The 24,757-nt window shown below is 35.1% G+C and overlaps 1 protein-coding gene across 1 annotated transcript; it reads left to right on the top strand.

Moving 5' to 3' along the window:
* Positions 1-2,977: 2,977 nt before the first annotated feature.
* LOC112050836 (opsin, ultraviolet-sensitive-like) lies at positions 2,978-23,061 on the top strand. Its single transcript, XM_024089198.2, has 3 exons — positions 2,978-3,653; positions 21,043-21,173; positions 21,533-23,061. The coding sequence occupies exons 1-3, from the start codon at positions 3,088-3,090 to the stop codon at positions 22,552-22,554; spliced, it is 1,719 nt and encodes a 572-aa protein (XP_023944966.2). The 5' UTR covers positions 2,978-3,087; the 3' UTR covers positions 22,555-23,061.
* Positions 23,062-24,757: the final 1,696 nt, after the last annotated feature.

The following is a 24,757-nucleotide window of genomic DNA, read 5'->3' as shown; positions in this document are numbered from 1 at the left end:
GGTGAGAGGCTTCGGCCGTAGCTAGTTAACACCCTACCGACAAAAAAGACGTACCGTAAGATTTAGCGTTCCGGTACGATGTCGTGTAGAAACCGAAAGGAGTGTGGAGTTTCATTCTCCTTCTTACAAGTTAGCTCGCTTTCAACATAAACTGCATTATCACTTACCATCAGGTGAGATTGTAGTCAAGGGCTAACTTGTAAAGAATAAGAAAAAAATCATAATCATCGTAGAGCGAGGGCACACGATTCGTTGCGGCGGCGGTGCGGCGCCGGAGCGGTGTTACTGTGTCTTACATATAAATACTGTGGCATGTCACACGATGCGCTCCGGCGCCGCACCGGACTTGCAACCACCGAGACGAGACGGGGAGGGGTGAATGCGTTGCGACGTCGGAGCGGCACCGCTCAGTTGTCTATGCGTCACAACATTAGTTTATTAACAGACTGTCCAACGCAGCTACAGCGCCGCTGCGACATAACGTTGCGGCGCCGCACCGCTCGTGTGTGCCCACTGATACGGTGAAACTTTTGCGATGCCACAACGCATCGTGTGCCCCCGCACTTAGATATATATCTTAAAACCCTTAAATTTAGGATGTCTGTGTTGCTTTGAATCTCATATTATTTTCTATGGTAATATAATACATAAAAATTATGCATATACTTGAACGATTGACGATCTGGAGCTTTAAAACGTCTTACTTCTCAAAACCGCCATGATCTGAACTCTATCATCATCATCATCATATTAGCCGATGGACGTCCACTGCAGGACATAGGCCTTTTGTAGGGACTTCCAAACAATATGACGCTGAGCCACCTGCATCCAGCGAATCCCTGCGGCTCACTTGATGTCGTCAATCGACCTGGTCCCCACCGAACTCTATATTTTATGTTTATTTTCATTTAATTCTCATTATTAAGCTAAGATTTTTCTACAAGGTTTTATGGCTTATAATTTTATATTACTTTAACATAAATTTTTATTTAATAATTAATGTTTTTATAACGAAATCACCATTTAAATGAATATTATTTGCAAAAAACTACCACATAATTTATTCGTCATTTCGCATTATATGTTACAAGAGGATCCATATCCAGCGCTTTTAGATTAACTAGGTCAAGTAGGTAACGTAATCCCTATATGTAAGAAGTATGTAATCAACAGTACGTGATCATTTTGAGGGTAGGTAAACATATACGGGATCTCCATAATCTAAGTTAACTTGCGTAAGTAAGTTTGAAATGGTCTCGTCCAAAGTTACGACACTATGCATATTTATAGAGGAATACGACTCGTAAATAAAACTTATGGCAATTGGCAGATTGAATGCTTGAAGAAATTGGAATATTGCTTGATATGTAGTACGATAACGCCCCCTCTATGTTTTTCGAAATACAAAGATAAGACAAAGATAATAAAAAGTTTTACTACAAATAAAACAAACATAAAAACTTGTTTAATGACAAACATACCTAGATAAAGGGTGGCCTCATATATATCCCATACTTATACTTCTAAAACTAATCACTGAGAGAATAATAAACACAGTAGATACCTTTACCATTATCTAAATAAATATAAATATAAATTGAAAATATATATATAAACGTAAGATAAAAATAACTACAATCTTAAACCTTACTTAACAGTAACTTATTATTATCTTAAATCGGTTAATATTGCACTTATTTTAATTTTTAATTAAAATTTGTTGTCACGCCATTCAATAAACTGCTTGTAAAAATTATTAGCAAATTAAATTATAATTGACTCATAAATTAATTGACTTACCATAGGACTTATCATATTTTATTCATAGTGTAAGACGGGTGAACTTAAATCGTCGAAACATTTTTAACCATGTTTATGCCTAACTAAAAAAGATTCCGATGAATTGAGAACCTCCTCCTCTTTCTGAAGTCGGTTACTAACAGAAACGGTGGATGCTGGCTAAATAACTAGGTTTTAAAAACGGAAAAAAACAGCCAAGTGCGTGTTGAGCCACGCACCGTGTAGGGTTCCGTAGATTCAATTAGCACTTTCAACCCTTATTTAATGCACAAAAATACTGATGATGACGCCACACAATAAATAAAAGGGATAGACAACAAAAAAAAATATCCATGTAGGGACCACAAATATTTTTTTTTTTCAAATTTTCTCGTACTATTTTTAAAACGTAATTAATATATACCAAATTTCAGCTTTCTAGTTTTAACAGACTCTTAGTTGTCTTACTGACAACTTTATCTTTTTAATTAACAACGGAATTACTTTAATTAATTAATTAATTACATTATTTAAGTTGGTAGACTCTTTAATTAATTAGCAATTGATACTTATTTGTTATAGTTTTTCTTGTAAATGTATTCTACTTTTGTGAATTTTTCTCGTAACCATAAACAACCATTTAGCCGATTGAGGGTAGGGACGCTTGACTCTAACAAAAATTAGCTCTTAAAAGTTTAATAATTTACAAACGGATCCCTAAATCCCTGATATATTTTAAGGAACTATCCAACAATATCGCACACTATGAAATAAACAAGTAAAAAAAAATATCCCCACTTTACACTTAACAAAATATTTTTCATGATTTAATTTTACGACTTTGTTTAAATATTAATTGCAGGTACACATCATGCTAATCATGCTAATTCACAGTTTTCTAGTATTAATAGTGTCTGCACTAAACCGCGGACGGACGGACGGACGGACATGGCGAAACTATTAAGGTTCCTTATGAACTACGGAACCCTAAGAACGATAAAAAAGTGTTACATAGGAAGTTAAATCGTTTTTTAAGATTTTATTTAAGAAACAATTTTTTGATGATGTAGATTTAGTATCTTGAAATCAAAGTTCTGGACAGGACGTCTCCAGTAGTTGTAAATAATGTTCATTTGCAACCCTGGAGCAAATGTCACAAGCAATAAAACAAAAATAGTTCAGCGCATGTACCGAAACAGTTCGGGATGACAGATATACGCTCGAGAATAACATTTTGCTACGGGAAGCAATCCGTACGGCCGTGCTCCCAACGCAACTGCGGCACCAACAAAATTTCCCGCCAAAACTATGTCGCCAGCCACAAAAATTATTGTCATAATATTTTTAATCGATATAAAGTGTAAAAACGTTGACACATTACCGGAAGTGAAAGCGGAACTTTGGTCATTCAAAAATAATTTGAAAAAAAGTGTCGTAAACCATTTCATATGTTTTAACTCGTTCAAATGTAACAGTGAAATATTGTGGCGATGTTTCAATTTGAAAATGTGGAAGAAACGCAAAAGAGTGTGTGATATTGTAGCAAAGTGTTTACCAAAGTCTATCAATCTAAGACGCAAGAGAGACGCACTGGACGCCGGATACGTCATTCGAGCTAAAAGTTCCGGTGAAGAAGAATTTGTTATTAAGCAGACAGAGTCTCTATTAATTCGAAAGTTCAAGCAGCAATGGCCGTTGCACCTGTGGCGTCAGTATGGATTGTTTACAGAAGACTACATCCAGGACATAAACCCCCACTGGTTGCGCTTCCAACCCGCAGACCCTTCGGTGTATTACGCGCTGGGAGGTCTATATATTGTGTTGGCTGTGGTCGGATGCTTCGGGAACTTTGCCGTCGTCTTTATGTACTTTAGGTGCGTATAAAATATAGATGACAGCTTATTGCTACTGCTAACTGTAAACCTAATCTTAATTGTAGTTTGAATTATTAAGTAGATACGCGAATTAAAAAAAAATCTTACCATAAACCGTCCGTGAAATTTCTTAAAAAATATGTATTGATTTCTAATATAAATTATTAAATAATATATTTGCAAAATGTTTATGTTTATAAACGTAAAATATTATAATCAAGTCATGAATAATTGCATTCATTTATTGTCACCTCTATCACTTTATCCAAACATTTTGTTCTTATAGACCACTTTTTAATTTAACTGGTTCCGGTGGAACCCTGCTAAATTTCTATCCAAAACTCGACAAAAAATATGATTAGATTCACCTATGGAAATTTTCGTAGCAGCTGAATCAACAGCAAATACGAAATAACAGTTTAAAAAAAAAATGTGAAGATAGTATTATAATTAAATAATTATAATACCTTTTAATTATTATAATAATTTAATCAATTTATTAAATTATAATAATTTAATAAATGACAAAAAGTAAAATTGTCCAGGGAAAAGTTAAAAGGTAAAAGTAAATAACTTTTACCTTTTACAATTGCAGCCAATTTGAATTTTGATATCTACTCATAGCACAAGGAAGCAATCAATACACAAAATTATTTTATTAAAAAAACATCCCATTCGGTATGAAACCAGATAAATTTTCGTGGAACCCTGCTTTCGAATCGTGAATCTCATTTCTATGTATACCCCCGCTGAGTCTTCTATAGACCTAGGAGTCCACCTGGATCACTTTGGGAATTGATGCTTTATATAGTATAATGAAATGATGAAATATGAAATGGTCTAAGATCTTTCATAATCATCAGTTTAACTAAGCAAGCTATTTGTCACTGTGAATATTATCTTTCTTTCTTTCTTAACAGTAATAGATAACAGATGAGGTTACATATTTTTTATGCCGGATGGGCCGGATAGCTTAGCATCGCTCTACAACATCTAAAGGAAAGTCAGTCTAACGTTATGATTTCACGGCATGTTGATGATTTGTGTAGTGCGTAGGTGACATGAAAGTGAAACGAACATAATATTATATTCATTTCTTGACGACAATTTTTTTTACCTGTATCAACAACGTTCATGTTTTTTTTTTCATATAGCGTAGGGGACTTGGCGCTACAATGTTGTTATTATATAGTTCTTAACCGATTGAAATGAAGAAGGCCTACGCTTCTTTGTATTACAGTCAAATACTTAGGTTTAACGGTATATAAACAAGTTTATAGCAATTAACCTACCTAAGTATGAATTGAAAAAAGAAAATTGATATTTTTGTACCTCTAATTGCATTGCAGTTGGTCAATCATTCACTATATTTATAAAGAATCGTCGTTTTTAGCAATTGGTTAAATGAAATATTCCATTATAATTTTTTTAATTTGTATATTTTATTAATAAAAAATTAGCTTAAGTAAAAAAGACAATGGAAGTATCTACAATCTACATAACACAATATAATTATTTATTTTCATTATTATATTTATTACCATTATATTTCATTATTTCATTTATTATATTATTCATTATATTCGTAAACATAAATGAAATAAATAAACCCCAAAAATAGATGCTGACGGCAACCTCAATTTGTGTCATTGAGATCTTTTAAAAGACCTTTTCAATGGTACTTGAAACGATGATTTGAAAAAATAATTTACGCTCTAACTTCCTTCGTTATTACTCGTAAGTACCGTACTAATATACGAGTAGGTATATTACTTTATTTAGTATTCTGATTTTTTGTACACAATTCAAATACTCTGTTGCATAGTTTAGTCTACGTACTTGTATCCTACAATAGTTACATAGGTAAATATGTACATAATAATTAGTATGTAATTACGTTGTACTTAGTGCCTGACATGAAAGTAGGTAGCTTCATATAAAACTTCAAATACAAACTGGTGATTTGTTCATTAAATTCGATCGTTAAAATTAATTTGTATTGCCGTAAAAATTACATTGAAATCTTGACAACCGTGAGAAGTTCTACTAACTCTATGCCATTTTAAATGAAAACTGGCCTTTTGTTTTTTTGTTTGGTTTTCGTTCGACTTTGTTTCATTACAAAATAAGAGAGGGAAATAACTTGACTTTCTAGTGGTAAAAGGAAATCGTTTCTGTAGATCCAGAAATTACCCCCTACAATACAACAACACAAACTCGCTCCTCTTTACAATATTAATAAAGGTAGATAGTACAATATGGTGATTTTAATGATTTTAAACTTATTTCGTGGTTGTTCATTATGAATGTTATTTAAACGGGTACATACCACGATAAAACGACCCGTCCCGTCGTGACCACGATCCATGCAACTGGGTCGAAATATCGACAATAAAAATCTCGTCGTTTTATCGTGGTATGTACCCGTTTAAATAACATTCATAATGGTGATTTTACTTATTACTGCCACTTGAAGCTTGAATGAAATTTATTTAAGTCGGAAAAGAATGAATCTTAATTTAGCCCGACTTACAGAGAAATAGAAATATATTAGTTGACAGTCAGGAACTAATGCAATCATGGTTATAAATAGTCTGCATACAAGACAGTTTTCAGCGACCTACATTCATTTACAAAATATATTGTTAATTCTAACATTCTAACATTCTATTTACGTTTTAGAATATCTTATATCATAATTTTATTGCTTAGAATTTCATATCATTATAATATTTACGACATTTTATGATGTTTGTATATGGAGTGTTTATGTTCTTTGACTGTGTGTGATAATAAAGTTATATGTAACAATTTAAATTAACGTCTTATATTCAGGGTTCCGTATGTACTTGTGCAAGGAAAATTTACTTCGTGATAGCCTTGTTTGAGGAAGTAAATTACGCTTCTGATTACTTAAGCAAAGTAGTATGTTTGTCGTTAAGTAACACAAATCTACCAACAATTACATTAAATGGCTTGATTTACTATAGCAAAATTAAACAAATAGCTTGTTATCTCATATACCTGTTGATAAATTGAATAATCAATTTCCATAATTGTTGAAACCATAATATATAATCTAGATATGAGATCAGACTTCAGATTTCAAAAAGACCAAATATCCCGGCGAATGAATCTATGGGACTCCGCATAAATGTTGTAATTTGTTGTTAAAATGTAACCTAACCCATCATCAATATCACAGAATATAAAGCACTACGTTACGCTTAAGCGAATCTATACTAATAGAAAGAGGTACAGTCAGTGGTATTGTACGGGGTTTTCTCCAGATCTACTGAACCGATTTGAAAATTCTTTTACCACAAGAAAGTCACGTTATTTGTGAGGGTCATAGGCTATATTTTATTCCCGTATTCTCACGGTAACGGGAACAACGCGGTTGAAACCGCGGGACGTCGGCTAGTAGGTAATACAATGATAATTATCCTTCCACAAACTCAGGTTTGTACTAACAGATTCATTTACGTTAGTCTGATTCACAAGTGTTTCTTGCGCCAGCTTTTTTTTCAGCAGACACTGAAACATTTCAGTTCGGTCTTTTGATTATGTCAATAAGCTATTGAGAGATTTACAGAAGAACATTCTCCCATTTCATGTTTTATAAATTACATATAACTTTTTGTAATTTTTGCGATGAGATATTGAAATTGAAAGAACAGATGTTAAAAAAGTCGTCACATCTATGAACCATATTATTACGTAACACCAACCCGGTTTGTACATAAAAATCCGCGTAAATTCTAGATTATTTCATAATATTTTATTGTATTTTACTTTAGTAATAATTGAGCAAGAAATACAGGCAGTAAAAATATTTGGAATTCATAAATTATTTCAGACCAGTTTTTTTTTCTTTTTACGAATATTTTCCATCAGTGCTGCATTTAAGTACCTACCAATTCAGAAAAAATTTAACTAAGAATAAATGAGTTGAACTGAAGTTAATAAATCGAAGATTAGCACACAACAACGAGAGTAATCTGGCGTTTAAAAACTTTTCTTAGTAAACAAGCCAACAACTTTTCATAACAAGCGAGCAAGTTTAATAAAAACTACTATACATGGAATGTAAATACCGGCAGGCATTTTTATTATAAAACGTAGCCTCGATTAATAATCTCCAAGGTTGCATTAGCCAGAAAGCATTCTTTCCCCGGCTTTACAAACTTGCGTTTCACCCGCGCAGACTACTTAACTACTTCCATTACTACTACTACTACTTAATTACTTCCATGGAAATATAGAGATAAATAAAAAGATTTCAAATAATATGTCACTGTGCAAAATTTCATCCAGGTACGTTCAGCTATTCTGGAGCTCAAAATGGAGTTATTAAAATAGTATCCCACAAGCCCGCATTGAAACAGCGTAGTGGGTCTAAGATCTATATCCCGTCTCTTATAGGGAGCGAGGCCTAGCCCTGAAGTGGGAGGATGATGATTATGATACATACAGGTACGTCATATTAAATACATATGTGTAGAAACAGACAGAACGAGTGAAGTTTAAAGAGACGCTAGGTAAAAAATATTTAGGTTTTTTTTTAATTATTTACAAGTTAGCCCTTGACTACAATCACACCAGATGGTAAGTGATGATGCAATCTAAGATGGAAGCGGGCTAACTTGTTAGGAGGAGGATGAAAATTCACACACCTTTCGGTTTCTACACGACATCGTACCGCTAAATCGCTTGTCAGTACGTCTTTGCCGGTAGGGTGGTAACTAGCCATGGCTGAAGCCTGGTGGGAGGCTGGGAGGCCAATTAAGAAAACCTCAATCGGCCCAGCCGGGGATCGAATCCAGGACCTCCGTCTTGTAAATCCACTGCGCACACTACTGCGCAACGGAGGCTGTCAAAAAATTATTTCTGACTCCCATAATCTCTTCATTCTCCCGGTCTCGGCCGTTAACGGATTTCTATCAATGAGAGATCAAAGAGATGAGAATGATTAATCATTAGAATATCAGTTCTAATCTTCCCGCTCTTTCTTCGCAAGTTCTCTCGTCAGGGGTTGCCTGGTAGAGATTACTTATAGTAATAAGGCCGCCTTTGCATGCAAAGTTTAATTTATGTTTTTAATGTTTCAATTTATAATTGTATTTTTGTGTGCAATAAAGTATTTCTTCTTCTTCTTCTTCTTCTTCATCGCAGTCCACTTTTGTCACAATTATTTATACAAATACCATCTAAATCATCCTTTGATACAATTCTAGTAGTTTGTTTAATAACGACGGACGTGATAAATTTATCGACTTTGATATTGCTCAACTACAATTCAAGCTGAAATAACAACGTAAGCCAGTTTGAATTTCCGATAAATTAAATCAATTTGTAATGTAACTTTAACTCTGAAGCCTCTTTAGCTTCACTAGCTAAGCGAATGGGGTAGCTCGGAAGGTCTCTGGTTCAATCTCCGCTCGCTAGATTATTGTCATATTAAAATTCTTATAATATCATGCTAAGTATTCAGGAAAGATGACCGATAGGTCACCCAGACGCTTAGCAATCAGAAAATCTCCAAGCCAAGCTTCTTTTTCGAAGCGGAAAACAGTCCGATACACTTTGTGTTAGATTGTGGCATCAGTAAATACCTATATTTCCATGAAAAGAGATAACAGACAGAGGGTTGGCATGAAGAATGCTTCGCAGTGCCATGCTGACTTCGGAGTCATGAGGAAGTAGTCCGTGTGAATGATATACCAATCGACAGGAGTCCAGAAATGATTTTTCCTCATAAAAACGCCTCAAATCTCTTCTTCGTTTCATGTACCAGTTTAGTAGTGTTTGCATATTGTACAAATGAAGCCTGAAATGCTTTTCCATAACATAACCATCTATGAAATAACACGCGGGAAATAAAGGTAAACCTTTATTTTAATATTTCAGCTTATTCCGTTTCATTCCAAGGTTGACCCGTTGGATTATTTGACTAGGCAAACTATAATAGAACGTTGTTGACTTTACACAGGCTTATAGCGATTTATTTCGTCATTTCGTAACAGTTCGAGAATACTTGAAACTTCCAAGTATTTCAAATTATTGCGAACTGGAAGAGTACAAATAAAACCTCTATTTCGCTGTTGCCGTCATCGTGCAAGTACGTGACTTTGCTTTCAGTTACAAGTACATCAATCGCATTAACATACCCCTTTTTTCGTAACCGCGGGTTTATTATTCACTCCACTTTCTCAGAAGGACTTTCCTTTATGTACGCGTACAGGATAAAAAGGATTTTATCCAGATTAAAAAAATTCGATGATTGTTCCTCACAAATGTCTTGTTTTTATTTTGTCTTGTAAGATTGCTTCGATGGTCCAGTGGTTAACCATGGTTACAGATTCAAGGTTCGATTCCAAAATCGGGATATTAAGTGCAGAGTTTTTAATTTTGCTGAAAAATTCTCAGTAGTAGCCAGAGTTAAGAAACTAAAGATTTTGCACCCCGGCCCCAGGGCTAATGAAAGCATGTAAAGATAATTCTGGCTTCTAAGCTTTAAATTCCTTCCACAAAAAAAGAGAGACCTAGGTCACAGTAAAGATATTACAAGCAGTATAGTAACTCGGCCGTATTTTTGAAATAAATACCTACAGCCGCGCGCTCCGTAAACATGTGATAGGGCTGCCCGCCTGCAGCATTTTAATTACATTTGCTAACTTTGTGTTTCCACTTAGTTATATGATTGTAAATAAACTTTTTTTTATATAAACAAATAAAATACTTTGTATATTGTAGTAAAATGGGAAGTGATAAATAAAAATGCGTGTTTTTTGATTGGTTGATTTAATTAAGGCTGATACTAAAGCTAATTCAGTCACCACCCATCTATACTACAGCCTTTCTTGATGAGTACTGTTTACCAACAAACAATTTCCCCTAGATTTCTCTAGGATGCCATTATCAGATCCTGACATGAAAAAAATGGGACTAACCTGAAAGAATACTCATCCAAACAAAAAAGAAACGGTTTACAAATGACGGAAATATCGCTGTAAATACGATACGATCCTTTTTGGAAGTCGGTTAAAATTCTTGTCACCAATGCCAAGCTGAGCAAAAGTTTTATGAGCTTGCACATTAAAGCGCATAAAATCCGCCATTTTGATTTTTTAAGAACTAAGTTACCCAGTGACACTCGGCCTATCTGGACGAGTCTAATGACATATCATTTATCAGTATGTGTGCTTGGCAAATTTGTTTGTAACACTCCCGAAGGTCGGCGCGGTCCGGGAGGGGGGTAACGATGCCCAGCACGTACGACTTCACACCCGCGCAGTCCTTTCCTCCCGTCGCCCGCATACAACAACAAGTCATAACATTCAAACACATGCTCCTCCTCTGGGCTTCGCCGCAGTCGGGTAACAAAACACAAATGCTCCGAGCACAGACACACAAAACATTGTACAAGCAGTCGAGGTTTTAACACAAGCTTATCGTACCTACTGTATCGTGATTCATGAACCGCGTATAACTACCTATTTCAATCGTGTCAATCACTTTCCTTTACTCTATTCACTTTATTTACTAATCCAGATACTTACCTTTATTCTGGAGATAAAAGAAAATACCTTATCCATTAAAAAATACAAGATTGTGTACCTACCTACTAATAAGTAAATTTATTTTAAAGTCTTACCTTTCAGAGTTTCCAGGTAACTTAAAAAAAGTTATCTCTGGATGGGATAATTTTGAATTCATGCATCCAAAAACGGCACAGTATTTCCTACTGGTCATAATTAAAAAAATCTAATACTATTAATACACTTTACTCTGTTAATACACCGTGCGTTCGTTCGTCACCGCGGCACAGTCGCGACTGTCTTCACCCTACGATCACCCCATGTTCAAGGTGCGTAGGTATAGCTCGCGTTTCGACCTCTAGTATGAAGTCCAACTACTGGTTGTAATATCTTTACTGTGCCTAGGTACTATCAAAAAAAGTAGCAACAGTAAAAAAATAGCTGGTTAGTAATAACATCGTTATTGATACAAGTTTGGAGGAGGGTAGAGTAACAAAAGTTGTTACTAACCAGATGTTTTTTTACTGTTGATTAATTAATAGTTATACAACTTAACAGCCACAATGGTCTACCTATTGCGTAGTAGGTACTTAATCTCGTTCCGACGCTCTGAAATTTTCATTTCCTGGTAACTCAGTTAGCTACCAAAATCAAGAATTTTCGGAAATAAAAAAGTTGATCGTCACATCGAAATGAAGTTACTCACGAAAAATTAGCTGATTAGTAACACTAATCAGGTGTACAAAATGTTCTAGGGATCCCTGACTATATGTTTTTTCCTTTTTTAACCCCCGACGCAAAAAGAGGGGTATTACAAGTTTGACGTGTCTGTCTGTCTGTCTGTCTGTAGTATAATAGCTCCCGAACGGATGAAGCGATTAAAATTTAGATTTTTTTTTGTATTAAAGGTGACTTATGTGCGAGTGTTCTTAGACATGTTTGATGTGGTCTTAAATAAAAGCGCACTGGAAGAGAATATTGATGACTTAATTGAGAGATTTTCGCTTCATTTGATAAGAAAATTGGTGTTGGGAAAATTGACAAATGAAAATCAAATATTGAAATAAAATTAAACAATTCTCTTTAATCCGATTCACACATTGCAACAACGTTTAAACTTTTCTGTTATGATAGAAAGAGTTTCTGGCATAAAATTCTTTATTCTAGATAATTTCATGACCTTCAGAAGGTCTTTCAAAATTTTTAATTTTATATATTTTTAGAATCGGGCTCTATCACCGTAGCATTACGTAGAGTCGTAGCTCCATCGTAGCATTGCTGCTACGACGCGTGGTAAAGGCGTAAAATTCCATGAATGCGTTTATTGCCTATAGAATCCTGTACAATAACAAAAAAAGCTCGTCAAATTCGAGAGGTCTAGGATTCGATTCCGCTCATTTGACTATCGTCGTACCCACTCCTAACACAAGCTTTTTGCTTAGTTGATGGATATTAAAGAGATTCGCCAGTTTTAGCAAATTCTACCTTCTGAATTGGTACTAGAGTCAGTACAAACAAATAAACTTGACGTTTTAAAAAATCTTGGTGAAGTTACTTCTCTTTCGAATTTGTTTTTGAACAGGGTTGAATTTAAAAAGATATGGCTGTCTATCTTACAATTCTGTCTTACAAAGCGAACTTTTTTCATGTTTTTCATAACATTCCTCTTTCCCCCGGACCTCGATTACGAGTAGACGTGCCGACATAGTGTTAATCATAATTAAAAATTATTTTACGTTATTTTCGCTCAAAAAATAAGTTTAAGAAAATAGGAGTGCATCATTTCCAAGGAGGTTTCTAATAAAGAAGCGGCCATCAATAAAATTGGAAGCGGCCATTACTGTAAGTAAGAAGCCACGCCTCAATAATTACGCCATCATCGACCTTACATCAAAATAATATTAATTGATCTATTTTAAAACAAAATTATACTTAAAGAATACGGATAAAGTACTAGGAGTGCATGCGCAGCAGGAGAACTCGATTAAGAAGCCGCCATTACGATAAGTTGCAAGCCCCTCCTACCCAGCGACGCCATCTTGCCGAAGGAGTTAACCAGCGCAGGCGCCGCCTGCTCGACGCCATCTTGAGTTAACGTGCGACCGTACCTACTTACTTGCGCGGTCTTATGCGATCCTGGTACTCAGAACCATTGATATACGTTCCAGACATAGATTAAACTAATATAGTTTTTTTCCGTGGTCATTGATCATAAAATAATACTGGATTTGATACACTAACAAAACATAGATAAAAAACCAGCTACTATTATGATGGACAAGTCAATGTCAGATCCTAACCTGGATAGCTCCTGCCAAATCACACCGCCAAATTTCGTTTCCTTTCGAAACAAAAGAAAATTCGATGAGATTGCCCCTTCAGAGCTGTCCGTCTTCAGGGAGGAAATGATGGATACAATAAAGACTTTGTTTTCAGCGCAAGTTGAGGAGATAAAAAAGATTGTACCGACTCTTAAAGACATACAAAAGTCCAATAATAATATCGAGAAAACTATATCCTTTCTTATAGCACAAAATGAGGACTATAAAAATAAAATTGAAAAATTGGAATCCCAGGCTAAAGAGGACAGAAAATATATACTTACACTGGAGGAGAAAATGGAAGACTTACAAAGAGTAGGTAGAAAAGCCAATTTTGAAATAAAAAATGCGCCTAAAAAGTCAAACGAGTCGAAAGAAGACTTAATTGAAATGGTGACCTGTTTGTCGAACTCTGTTGGTAGTAGTCTTACAAAATCTGATATAGTAGATATTTATAGAGTTCGAGGGAAGAGAGAAGGAGTCACAAGCCCACCTATTGTTATTGAAACCTCATCTACCATACTAAAAGCTGATATGCTAAAGATGTGTAAAAACTTTAATGTCAAACATAAATCAAAGCTGTGTGCCAAAAATTTGGGTTGCCGCACCTCTGAAGATACTCCGATTTTTGTATCGGACCAACTTACTCCTAAAAGTGCTCGTCTTTACTTTCTTGCGCGTGAACTGGTGAAGGCGAAGACATACAAATTTTGTTGGACATCATATGGAAAAGTGTATGTAAGGAAGAATGAGAACTCTGCTATAATTACTATAAAAAATGAAGCTCAAATCTCACGCCTACTGCAAGAATCATGACTAGATGTAATTGTACTTAAGTTATTTCAATTGCTTATATTTTTTGTAAATAGGATTATGTTACTAATTTCATTGCTTAACATATGTTCAACTAACACTCATTTTATGTTTTTGTGTACCATAGCACACACATATGTTCTTAACACACTTACCCGCTTTAACATAAAAATCAATTTACTCTTCATCACAATATTACACACTTACATAGAACCTACTTTCACTACTACACAATGTAGAGATATACTTCCTACTAAACGAATTTCGTATTACTACATACAAATGTATTTTGTAATGGTGAATAAATTCAGTCCTCTTAAACTACATTATGGATAGTATGTCACTAACACAAACAGATCTAGACAATGCAGAAATATCTAAAGCAGTGCAATCTGACATCTGTGACCTTCCTAATCACACTAGTATTAAAAATCAGGACATTACTATAATAACGCAAAATATCAGAAGCGTCTACTCTAACTTCGATGACCTACAAGTGGTCTTATCACAACTAAATAGTGAGCCTAACGTTTTAATCTTAACAGAATGCTGGCTCAATAAGGATAAACCTTTACCACAACTTACAAATTATTCATCTTTCGTATCAACCTCTCATTTAAATCAATGTGATGGTGTAGTTATGTATATAAATAATTCACTTAAGTTCAGTGTAACAGAAATCCAGCTTACTCATGCATCCTGCTTACAGTTAACTATAAATAACAACATTCTCATTTTAGGTATTTATCGCTCACCGTCAAATAACAATGCTGACTGCTTCATTCAGTCACTAAACTTACATCTAGAAAAAATTAAATCTTACAAAAATATTACCATAACAGGCGACATAAATATAAATATTATTTCAAAATCCTTAGAAAACACTAACGAACGCAATAACAGGATAAATTACCTGAATATGATTACTCATCATGGTCTGCTTCCTGGCCATTCGTTTCCAACCCGACAAGACAACTGTTTAGACCATATACTCCTAAAATTAGAAAAATCTAAACGTTCTGCGTTTATTGCCGTATTAAATACTACTATTACCGATCACCTCATGGTATTTTTATGTTTCTCAAATATTGATGACAGACGGTGCCCAAAAACGAAAACTATTACTGACTTTAATGAAGCACTGCATAATCTTGCTAATAAAAATCTATCTATCCTTCTTAGTTACAATAACCCTGAACTAATAATTGAAAAGTTAACAAATGAAATTAAGGATTCACTAGACAAAAACACTAGAACTATAGTACTACCTAAAAATAAACGCGTTATTAAGCCATGGATAACTCCAGGAATTTTGCGCTGCATTCGACATAGAAATAAATTACAAAAAAGTGTGCGTCACAACCCAACTGACGAAAATTTAAAAAATGTGTATAAAACGTATCGTAATTTTTGCAATAACTTAATTAAAAAACTTAAACGGAACTATGAAAAAGAGCAGTTAGCCAAGTCTAAAAATTATAGAGCTCTCTGGAAGAATATTAAAAATTTTACACACTTAAATAGCTCAAACAATAACGCTACCGAACTGTTGAAAACTAAGTCCTCTCCTACCGAATCAGTTAACTGTGTTAATTATTTTCTTGCCAGTATTGGAGAATCCTTGGCTAAAAATATTCTCCAAAATAACATGCAGCAACAATCTTCTACGCTAGTTACAACATCCTACACCCACTGTTCGTCTTTTGGACTGCTTGATACAGATATCGCAGAAGTTAGTGCAGTACTTATGAGCCTGAAGACGAGTAGCGCGTCGGGGTGGGATAACATTCCTACCGAATTCCTAAAACTTGCTAATAACTTAATAACTCCTCTTATTGTGCACTTTGCAAATCTATGTTTTAGTAAAGGTATTTTTCCCGCATACTTAAAAAAATCAGTCATAACACCTGTGCATAAATGTGGTAATAGAGATGATGTGAGCAACTACAGACCGATTTCAGTACTCCCTGCTACTTCAAAAATTCTAGAAAAATTGATTAACAATCGACTACTAAGCTACCTAGAACAACGCGCTATACTATCAGAATCCCAATTTGGATTTAGGCGAGGAAAATCCACTGAAGATGCTGTAACAAATCTTACTACACTAATAATAAAAAAACTGGATACCAACAAGAAATGTCTTACAGTCTTCCTTGATCTGAAAAAGGCATTTGATACTGTCTCAGTCCCCATACTCTTGCATAAACTAGAATCTATCGGAATGAGGGATAAAACATTATCTTTGTTTCAGAGCTATTTAAGTGGTCGTACTCAAATGGTCAAGATTGATAAATACATCAGTAATGAATTAAATATCAATTACGGAGTTCCCCAGGGAAGCGTTCTTGGTCCTACTCTATTCTTGGTGTATATTAACGAACTTTGCAATCTCAAGATAAGAAATGGACATATTTTCTCGTACGCAGATGATACTGCAATTGTATTTACTGGAAACTCTTGGGAAGATGTCCGTTACCACGCTGAAAATGGGCTCAGAATTATTGCAAAGTGGCTTAATTCAAACCTCCTGACACTTAATACTAGTAAAACAAACTATATGTGCTTTTCTATCTGTGAACGTTCCCAACCAACCCCAAAATATGAAATAAAAATACATACATGTATAGGAGACAATCCCAGCTGTCATTGCGCGACTTTACAAAAGGTGTCCACCTTTAAATACCTTGGTGTTATACTAGATTACCGTTTGTCTTGGTATTCTCATATTGACCTAGTATTCAACAGAATTCGGAAACTTGGATGGATATTCAAAAACTTAAGGCACATTGCGTCTAAAAAAATTTTAATTACCGTTTATTTAGCATTAGCTCAATCAGTTATGTCCTATTGCATTACTGCCTGGGGTGGCGCATCTAAAACAAGATTTCTGGAACTAGAGCGTGCCCAGCGTTCTCTCCTAAAAGTCATGCTCTTCAAACCATATATGTTCCCTACTACACAATTATACTCTATTGCGGAATTACTCTCAGTCAGGAAGCTATATGTTTTAAATATGGTTCTTAGAAAGCACATATCCCTAACTTTTAAGCCTACTACTAAAAGAAATAGATATATTGTTGCAAAAACAGAACGCACCAGAACCGCTTTTGCTAGAAAGCAATATTTTTCACAATCAAGTTATTTGTATAACATAAATAACAGAAAACTGAATATATATCCTTTGAATTTATATACTTGCAAAAAAATATTAAAAGAATACTTATTAACACAAAATTATGAAGAAGTTGAATCTCTACTGAAGCCAATTACATAATACGACTACAAGATTAACCTAACACACACACACACACACACACACACACACACACACACACACACACACATACACACACACACATACACACACGCACATACACATGTTTTTATTAGTTTTATTTTTACCCACTATGATTAATTTAAAAATTGTATTACTGCTTGTTATGGAAGAGCGGAGTCTTCTGTCACAGGAGTTTACAACTCTTAAAAGAAGACTCTAGCCTTTTATTTTTTGTTACTGATTAATGTTACTGAAATAAACTATTTTTATTTTTTTTTTATTTTTAACATTTTTTAAGAAACATCTCATGACTAAGGGCCCCGTATGGGTTATGGGTATGGGCCATACTCCGACCTAATATCACGTGAGTTTTAGCCGTGTTTCATAATCAATTAATATGAATAACACTCACGATAGTTTAAATTCTAAAACATTTTTTTTCATAGTAACAAAGTTTGCTAATAAATCTATACCTACTCGAAGACCATTTATAAACGTGGAATTAAATTAATTAATTAGAAACTGAAACACAAAAAATCCAATGGTTTAATTATTTTTTATACCTTCGCAACGAAATACAATCTAGCCACCGGTGCCGGTTTACAAAATTACTCAATAATTTACTCCGCAAAGGGTCCTAAAGCTTCAGTTCTAACATAAATTATTTAATCAGTTCAAAATATATAGTACTGAAGGTTCTAACATAAATCTTCAATACTTATATTATTAAGTTTTTTAGACTTACCAAATGATCAGAAATTCTTGCTTGATTATAGGGCTTCTTATCCGACCGTTTAAAGTCTGATCTTAAAGATATTTTTGATTATAGGTACCACGTAATAAAATACTTTGAAACGTAATACTTGTACCAATGTTTGTTTAGTGCTTCATTGTGTTCCGCACTTTAATAAGACAGACGACTTTATTACCTGCGTAACTTGCAGCGCACCGTATACCGACAAATTTACCCAATCCTTCATCCCGTACAATCCTAAACACCAAAAAGGTTATTTCCGGGAAAGCTAAAAGGGTGGATCGCCGTTATTAATAAGAGCAATCCACTATGAAGTTAGTCTTCAAATCACTCCCATAAATTATTGTTTTATTTTTCTAAAGGAACGTCAGCTTTAAATAAATAAATGAGATCGATGGAGTAGGTACTTACAGAATTGGCAATGTCACAAAAATATCATACTTTCTTGAACATTATTTATTTCTGACTACGAGTATATGAATGACAATTTCGAAATTATTTACTGTGTCGTACTCTCTTTTAGATTTCCATGACATTCCTTCAAATTGAATTCAGAGACCATCTCCTTTGAGCTTTCTCTTTTAAAAGTTAATGACATTTTTCTCTTTGAAATGGTTTTTAACCGACTTCAAAAAAAGGAGGTGGTTTCTCAATTCGACCGTATATATTTTTTGTTATACTTTACTCAATGTTAACATACCGAGAGAATGATTTTAGAACTGTCCCTATTTAATCAAGTTGGTAAACAGCTCGTATAACAGTTAGGTACCTCTGACAGATAACAAGTTGTTAGTTGAACTAACTGTAATTATTTTTACGACCTCAAGAAGTTAAGTTGATGTACCTACTTACATCTCATTTTCCTTAATCGGCACTCACTTTGTCTATGAGTGTTTATATATGCCATCGTCTAAACACGACATAAATTAGGTATAGATATATCTACATAATGTTTATATGTTCTTTTGAATATATAAATTCCTAGCGGACGCCCGCAACTACCCCTACCCTACCCTTTCCCTACCCTACCCTACCCCTACCCTACCCTACCCCTACCCTACCCAACAAATGCTCCATACAAACTTCTCGTGCGAATGAAGACTTATGTGCGCTTTTTCCCTACCTACCATACCCCTACCCTACAAATGCTCTATACAAACTTTCACCCCCCATTTTAGGGAAGTGAGGGGTTAGAAAGGGACAAAAAGTAGCCATTCAACTATCTCCTCTTACAAAATCACGTCAATTCGTCGCCCCGTTTTGCCGTGAAAGATGGACAAACAAACAGACAGACACACACTTTCACATTTTTATTATTAGTATGGCTTTATATAGGTACACATACACACCAGAATTTATATATTATAGGTTACTTCAGTCTAGTTCAGTAAATTAAGTTAAATAATCATCTTGCTTATTTTATTTCATCTTACTTTATAATGAAAAAGCTATAATTAAATTTGTAGGTGAGTGTTGTAATGTTATTTCTTTTTCTCGGTGCAAAATCTACAAACGGTCCTATCTACTAAAAGCTTTAAAACTCAGCGCAAATGGGCCGAAAATAAAGCGCAAATGGGTCGCTACGAGAATACTACTATATAACACTACTTCTACTTACTACTACAAGGCATAACCTTCAATCGAAAGCAAAGCGAAGCAAATACAGCATACTAATATTATAAAGGCGAAAGTTTGTGTGTGTGTATGGTTATTGGTTAGTTCCCCTTTTACGCTGCGGCTACTAAAGCGATTTGGCTGAAATTTGGAATGGAGGTTTCACTCTGGATTAACACATAAGCTACTTTTCATACCGGAAAATCCATCGTTCTCGTGGGATTTGTGAAAAACTGAATTCCACGCGGACGAAGTCGCGGGCGTCCGCTAGTATTGTTATACAGGAGATACTTACAAGGATGGCGATCTGCGCCTCCTGCGACCTACCTACCCGTCTTCGGAATTCTACGGATCGCAGACCCGTCTGCTGCCTTCTTTAAAAGTCTTAAAAGGACCTAAACTAAAGACTAAAAGAGTAATTCAAATCTTATTGAAAATCAGCGCCGTATTATACTTTTATGTAGTGCACGGCATATGCTGAACTGTACACCCTTTCTTTTTAAGAGTGTGCAATATGTAATTTGGTGGTTACAAATGCTTCTGGATCTCAGATTCTGGAAAAGTTAGTTAGGTTATTTGGGTAAATGATATTTCAAAGTGTTAGCTTCGTTATGACTATACAAAATACACAATTTCTAAAAATTTTTTCGATAGTTTATTTTTTTTTAAAATAGATGTTTCGCTCACATTTTGCTTTCAATCTCTGGAAAAGCAAACATATTTTCTTAAATTTTTGTTTTGTATAGAAAATTAGGTATATATCTTGAACATGGCTATTTTGTTTTTCGTTATGTTGTTTAATTTACTTGCAATTAGGTAAAAATGGTTTTGGCGCTCACGTCATAAAATTTGCGTCGCGCGTCAATCGCTCCGTGCTTTTCCCTCACGTGAAAGTCATAATTCAGCGTCTCGTTTGCGCTTCGAATTTTATCCATATCGTACCGACGCGCTGCGCGCTCTTAAGGGTTACTCTCTGTAACTTTTAGATTTGAATAAAATTTTCTTTCATTATTTCTTTCTATTGACCAAGACACCTATAATGTAAATAATATCTTCCTTTTTACAGATGCCGAACGCTTCGAACACCTGGAAACATCCTGGTGGCCAATCTAGCGCTCAGCGACTTCTTGATGTTGGCCAAAACACCTATCTTTATTTTTAATTCGTTTAACCTTGGCCCAGCTTTAGGCAAATATGGTAAGTTTTAGACTCTTTATTATATATTATACCTTTAGGTACAAAGTTATCTACAAACACTGGCTGAAATAACAGTAGAAAACGTAGCTTAATTGAAATGAGCAAACAATTTAGCAAAGATAATCTGAGCTGGAAGATCAAATCCAGATTTTCCAATATGAAAAGTAAATACTGTGTAAAATTGCCAATATTTCAGATTTTCATTTATAGAAATACAACGTTAATAATTTTTAGATCTCTATAAAAGAGCACCATATTAAACCGTATTACTTTGTACCTATTATTTTTAGTTTAGTTACCGCGAAATTGATTGAAATACTTATTTGCTGCTTGTATTAACTGTTTACGTATTTTTCTAGCTTGCGTGCTGTATGGATTCATCGGTGGGCTCAGCGGCACAACGTCGATAGCCACCCTCAGCGCTATCGCTTTAGATCGCTACTGGGCTATCGTGCACCCTCTCGAGCCTCTGAGGGCCCTCACAGCTATTCGGGCACGACTGTTCGCCGTAGGCGCCTGGCTCTACGCCGGAGTCTTCGCTATGATTCCGGCTCTAGACATCGGCTACGGCCACTACGTGCCTGAAGGCTTCCTAACGAGCTGCAGTTTCGATTACCTCACAAACGAAATTCCGCCTCGCTATTTCATATTTATATTTTTTTGCGCCGCCTGGCTCACTCCTCTTTGCATAATATCGTTTTGCTACACGAGAATTCTGTGTATCGTTGCCGGCAAACGGAATATCACAACCAAAAACGAAGAGCAAAGGCTTTCATCGAGACACGTGAAAGAGCAAACGAAACGCAAAGCTGAAGTAAAATTGGCATTCCTTGTTATAATTGTTATCGCGTTATTTTTCGTTTCTTGGACACCTTATGCAGTGGTCGCGTTGCTTGGCATATTTGGAAAAAAGGACTTAATAACGCCTGTGACTTCAATGATTCCAGCTCTCTTTTGCAAAACTGCCGCCTGTATTAATCCTTTCATTTACATAATCAGTCATCCTAAGTTCAAAAAAGAACTCCAGAAGCTTCTGTTCAAAGACAAGTCACGCCGGATGACTGGAACGTTTAGAACTACCGCAGGTACAGAAGCAATGGAAGCGTTGAAGACTCACAGACAAAGTAAAGACTGCAGCGAAACTGACGTAGAAGTTATAGAAATGAAAGACATTCCATATAGCAACCAGAGTTTAAGAGCGTATAACATAGAAACCATATCGTCAAAAATTTCAGAAAGACAAGGGTCGCAAAGGTCCCGCGGAAGCGTAAGCATGAAAAGTTTAGAAGAAAATGTTGTTCCACCGCCATCTTGGTACACGAAGCCAGAGTTTTCGAAAAAAAGAAGTTTTCACAGACGGCTGACTAAAACCTCGTTTTGAATTCTGCTTTTTATAGGTAGCACTAGTTACACCGAAGACAAATACGAGTACTTAGTCGACAAAAATTTAAAACAAACTTCTAGTGTGATTAGATTTATATCTAGATAGGTCGCGCCAAACTTCGAGTCCGGTCTGATATTGCAACACGCCGAACAGCCGAACAGCGCAGCTTTTTTTTAACCCGACTTACTTAAAGCAGACGCGAAGTTTAGCGCGAAGTTTTACGAGTACAAGTAGCACCATAGCGTCCCATAGCAGTAGGAAAATAATGGTAGTAAATATCACAAAACATCAAGAATACTTAATTAAGTCCGTATTTTTGTTAATTAACAATATTTAAAATTAAATCTTAAATATTCCCCTTAAAATGATTTTACGGTGTAGGTAAAATTTAAATGACAAAATATATTTTTTTTGTGTACCTACATATCCTTATGTACCTATCTGATAAACTTAGTTTCAGTCGAAATTTATATGTAGGTACCTATATTTCTTGTAAGGAAAAGATTATCTTGTTTATAAATAAATAAAATAAGTGATCATTTATTTGTTTTGTTATTGTTTGTTTTGTTAATTTGTGAACATTTTGGCATATTGAACAGTATAAATTAAGCCAAACAGAAGGTAGTTACTGTAAACGATTGAGGAGTTCTTTTACCTGTCCTTCTTCTTTACTGCCAGCCCCCTAATGACAGTCACAACCCATATAGGTGGAAAGTCCTGATCAATACAAATTAATCAAACCCGATCACAATGTAGCTACTGTAAAAAGTAAAGGAGTTCTATTACCTGTCCTTTGTCTTCATCATCAGACCTCATAACATGTAGGTATAAAAAGATTTCATCAATACGAATCGATCAAGCCAAATCACAAGGGCAAGCTACTGAAAATCGTTCAGCAGTTCCTGTACCTGTCATTTCCCTTCATCGTCAGACCCCTGATAACAGTCATAACCCATCTAGGTGGAAAGTTCTCCTAGATACAAATTAATCAAGCCCAATCAGAAGATAGCTACTATTAACCGTTGAGGAATTCCAATACCTGTCCTTGGTCTTCATCATCAGAACCCTAATGACAGTCACAACCCATCTAGGTGGAAAGTTCTTGTCGACACAAATTAATCAAGGCCAAACACAAGGTAACTGTTGTAAACCGTTAAAGAGTTCCCTCGTGTGTATTTCGACTCCATCATCAGATCGACTCCAGACCTTCATTAAGTTGTAGTGCTTTAAAGTGGTTAATGGAAAAAATATTTTATCCATTAACCACTATATTTTCCTTACGAAGTTTTTTGAAAGTTCTCCTCAATTTCTACAGGATTCCATCATCAGATTTTGATATGGTGACAATGGGTTTACCCTTTCAAACAAAAAAAAAATATTCAAATCGGCTCTGGTGTCTTCGAGTAATCAGGTAACATACATACAAATTTACACGAGCAGCACGTTGCCAACGGCAGCTGGCAACTGCTACCAACGACTGCAGTTGCAGTTTGCAGCAGTTGCTGCTCGTGTAAATGAACCCTAAGAGCCAAAATCTAGGAGGCCACACCGAGAAAAAAAAAGGAGTCCACGCCATTACAATATCGAGAAGGCCATGCCCAACGCTAATTAAATAATAGTATTTAGCAAGTTGTATTAATGGTCGTAGAAAAAGTATTGTATGCCACTGCACGTAAGTAGCGATTGTAGCACTCGTGCTGTCTATTGTGCAATTCGGCTTCACCTCACCTCATTGCACAAAAAACAGTCGTGCTACAAAGACCCCATTACATGACAGTGGTATACTGGTAAATAACTATTGTGTGCTAATGTTACAGCAATTTAAATCGCAATAAACACCATTTGTGTAATTTTTACAAACACTGTTATTTAAAAAAGTGTGTTTGTTAGTACATTTTTAAATATCAGCGTGGATAAAAACACAGAATATAACTTGATCGATGTTTTACTGTTCGGCTGAAGAATCGATTTTTTTAGATATTGTTTTTATCACAAACTATCGGACCCAGTCACGTTTTCTTCTTCCCTCAGATAATTGGTCTGAGCTTCTTCGCTACCCGACCCCTTTATCTGTATCCTACACTACACCTACCCTGTTTTAAGATAATGCATAGCTAAAGTAAATTGTATTTGTATAAAAGGTAACTATAAATTTATATCGTACACAATTACAACCAAGTGTAATTTTAACACAGTGAAA

The sequence above is a fragment of the Bicyclus anynana genome, chromosome 12, assembly GCF_947172395.1.
Source record: "Bicyclus anynana chromosome 12, ilBicAnyn1.1, whole genome shotgun sequence".
NCBI classification, from domain to species: Eukaryota; Metazoa; Arthropoda; class Insecta; order Lepidoptera; family Nymphalidae; genus Bicyclus; species Bicyclus anynana.
The sequence above is the reverse complement of the archived record's forward strand: the minus strand, read 5'-3'. Positions and strand labels throughout refer to the sequence as shown.

Coding starts and splice junctions, on each gene's coding strand:
- LOC112050836 (XM_024089198.2), top strand. CDS start 3,088: ATGTCGCCAGCCACAAAAATTATTGTCATAATATTTTTAATCGATATA. Junction 3,654..21,042: donor GTCGTCTTTATGTACTTTAG/GTGCGTATAAAA, acceptor TCCTTTTTACAG/ATGCCGAACGCTTCGAACAC. Junction 21,174..21,532: donor CCCAGCTTTAGGCAAATATG/GTAAGTTTTAGA, acceptor GTATTTTTCTAG/CTTGCGTGCTGTATGGATTC.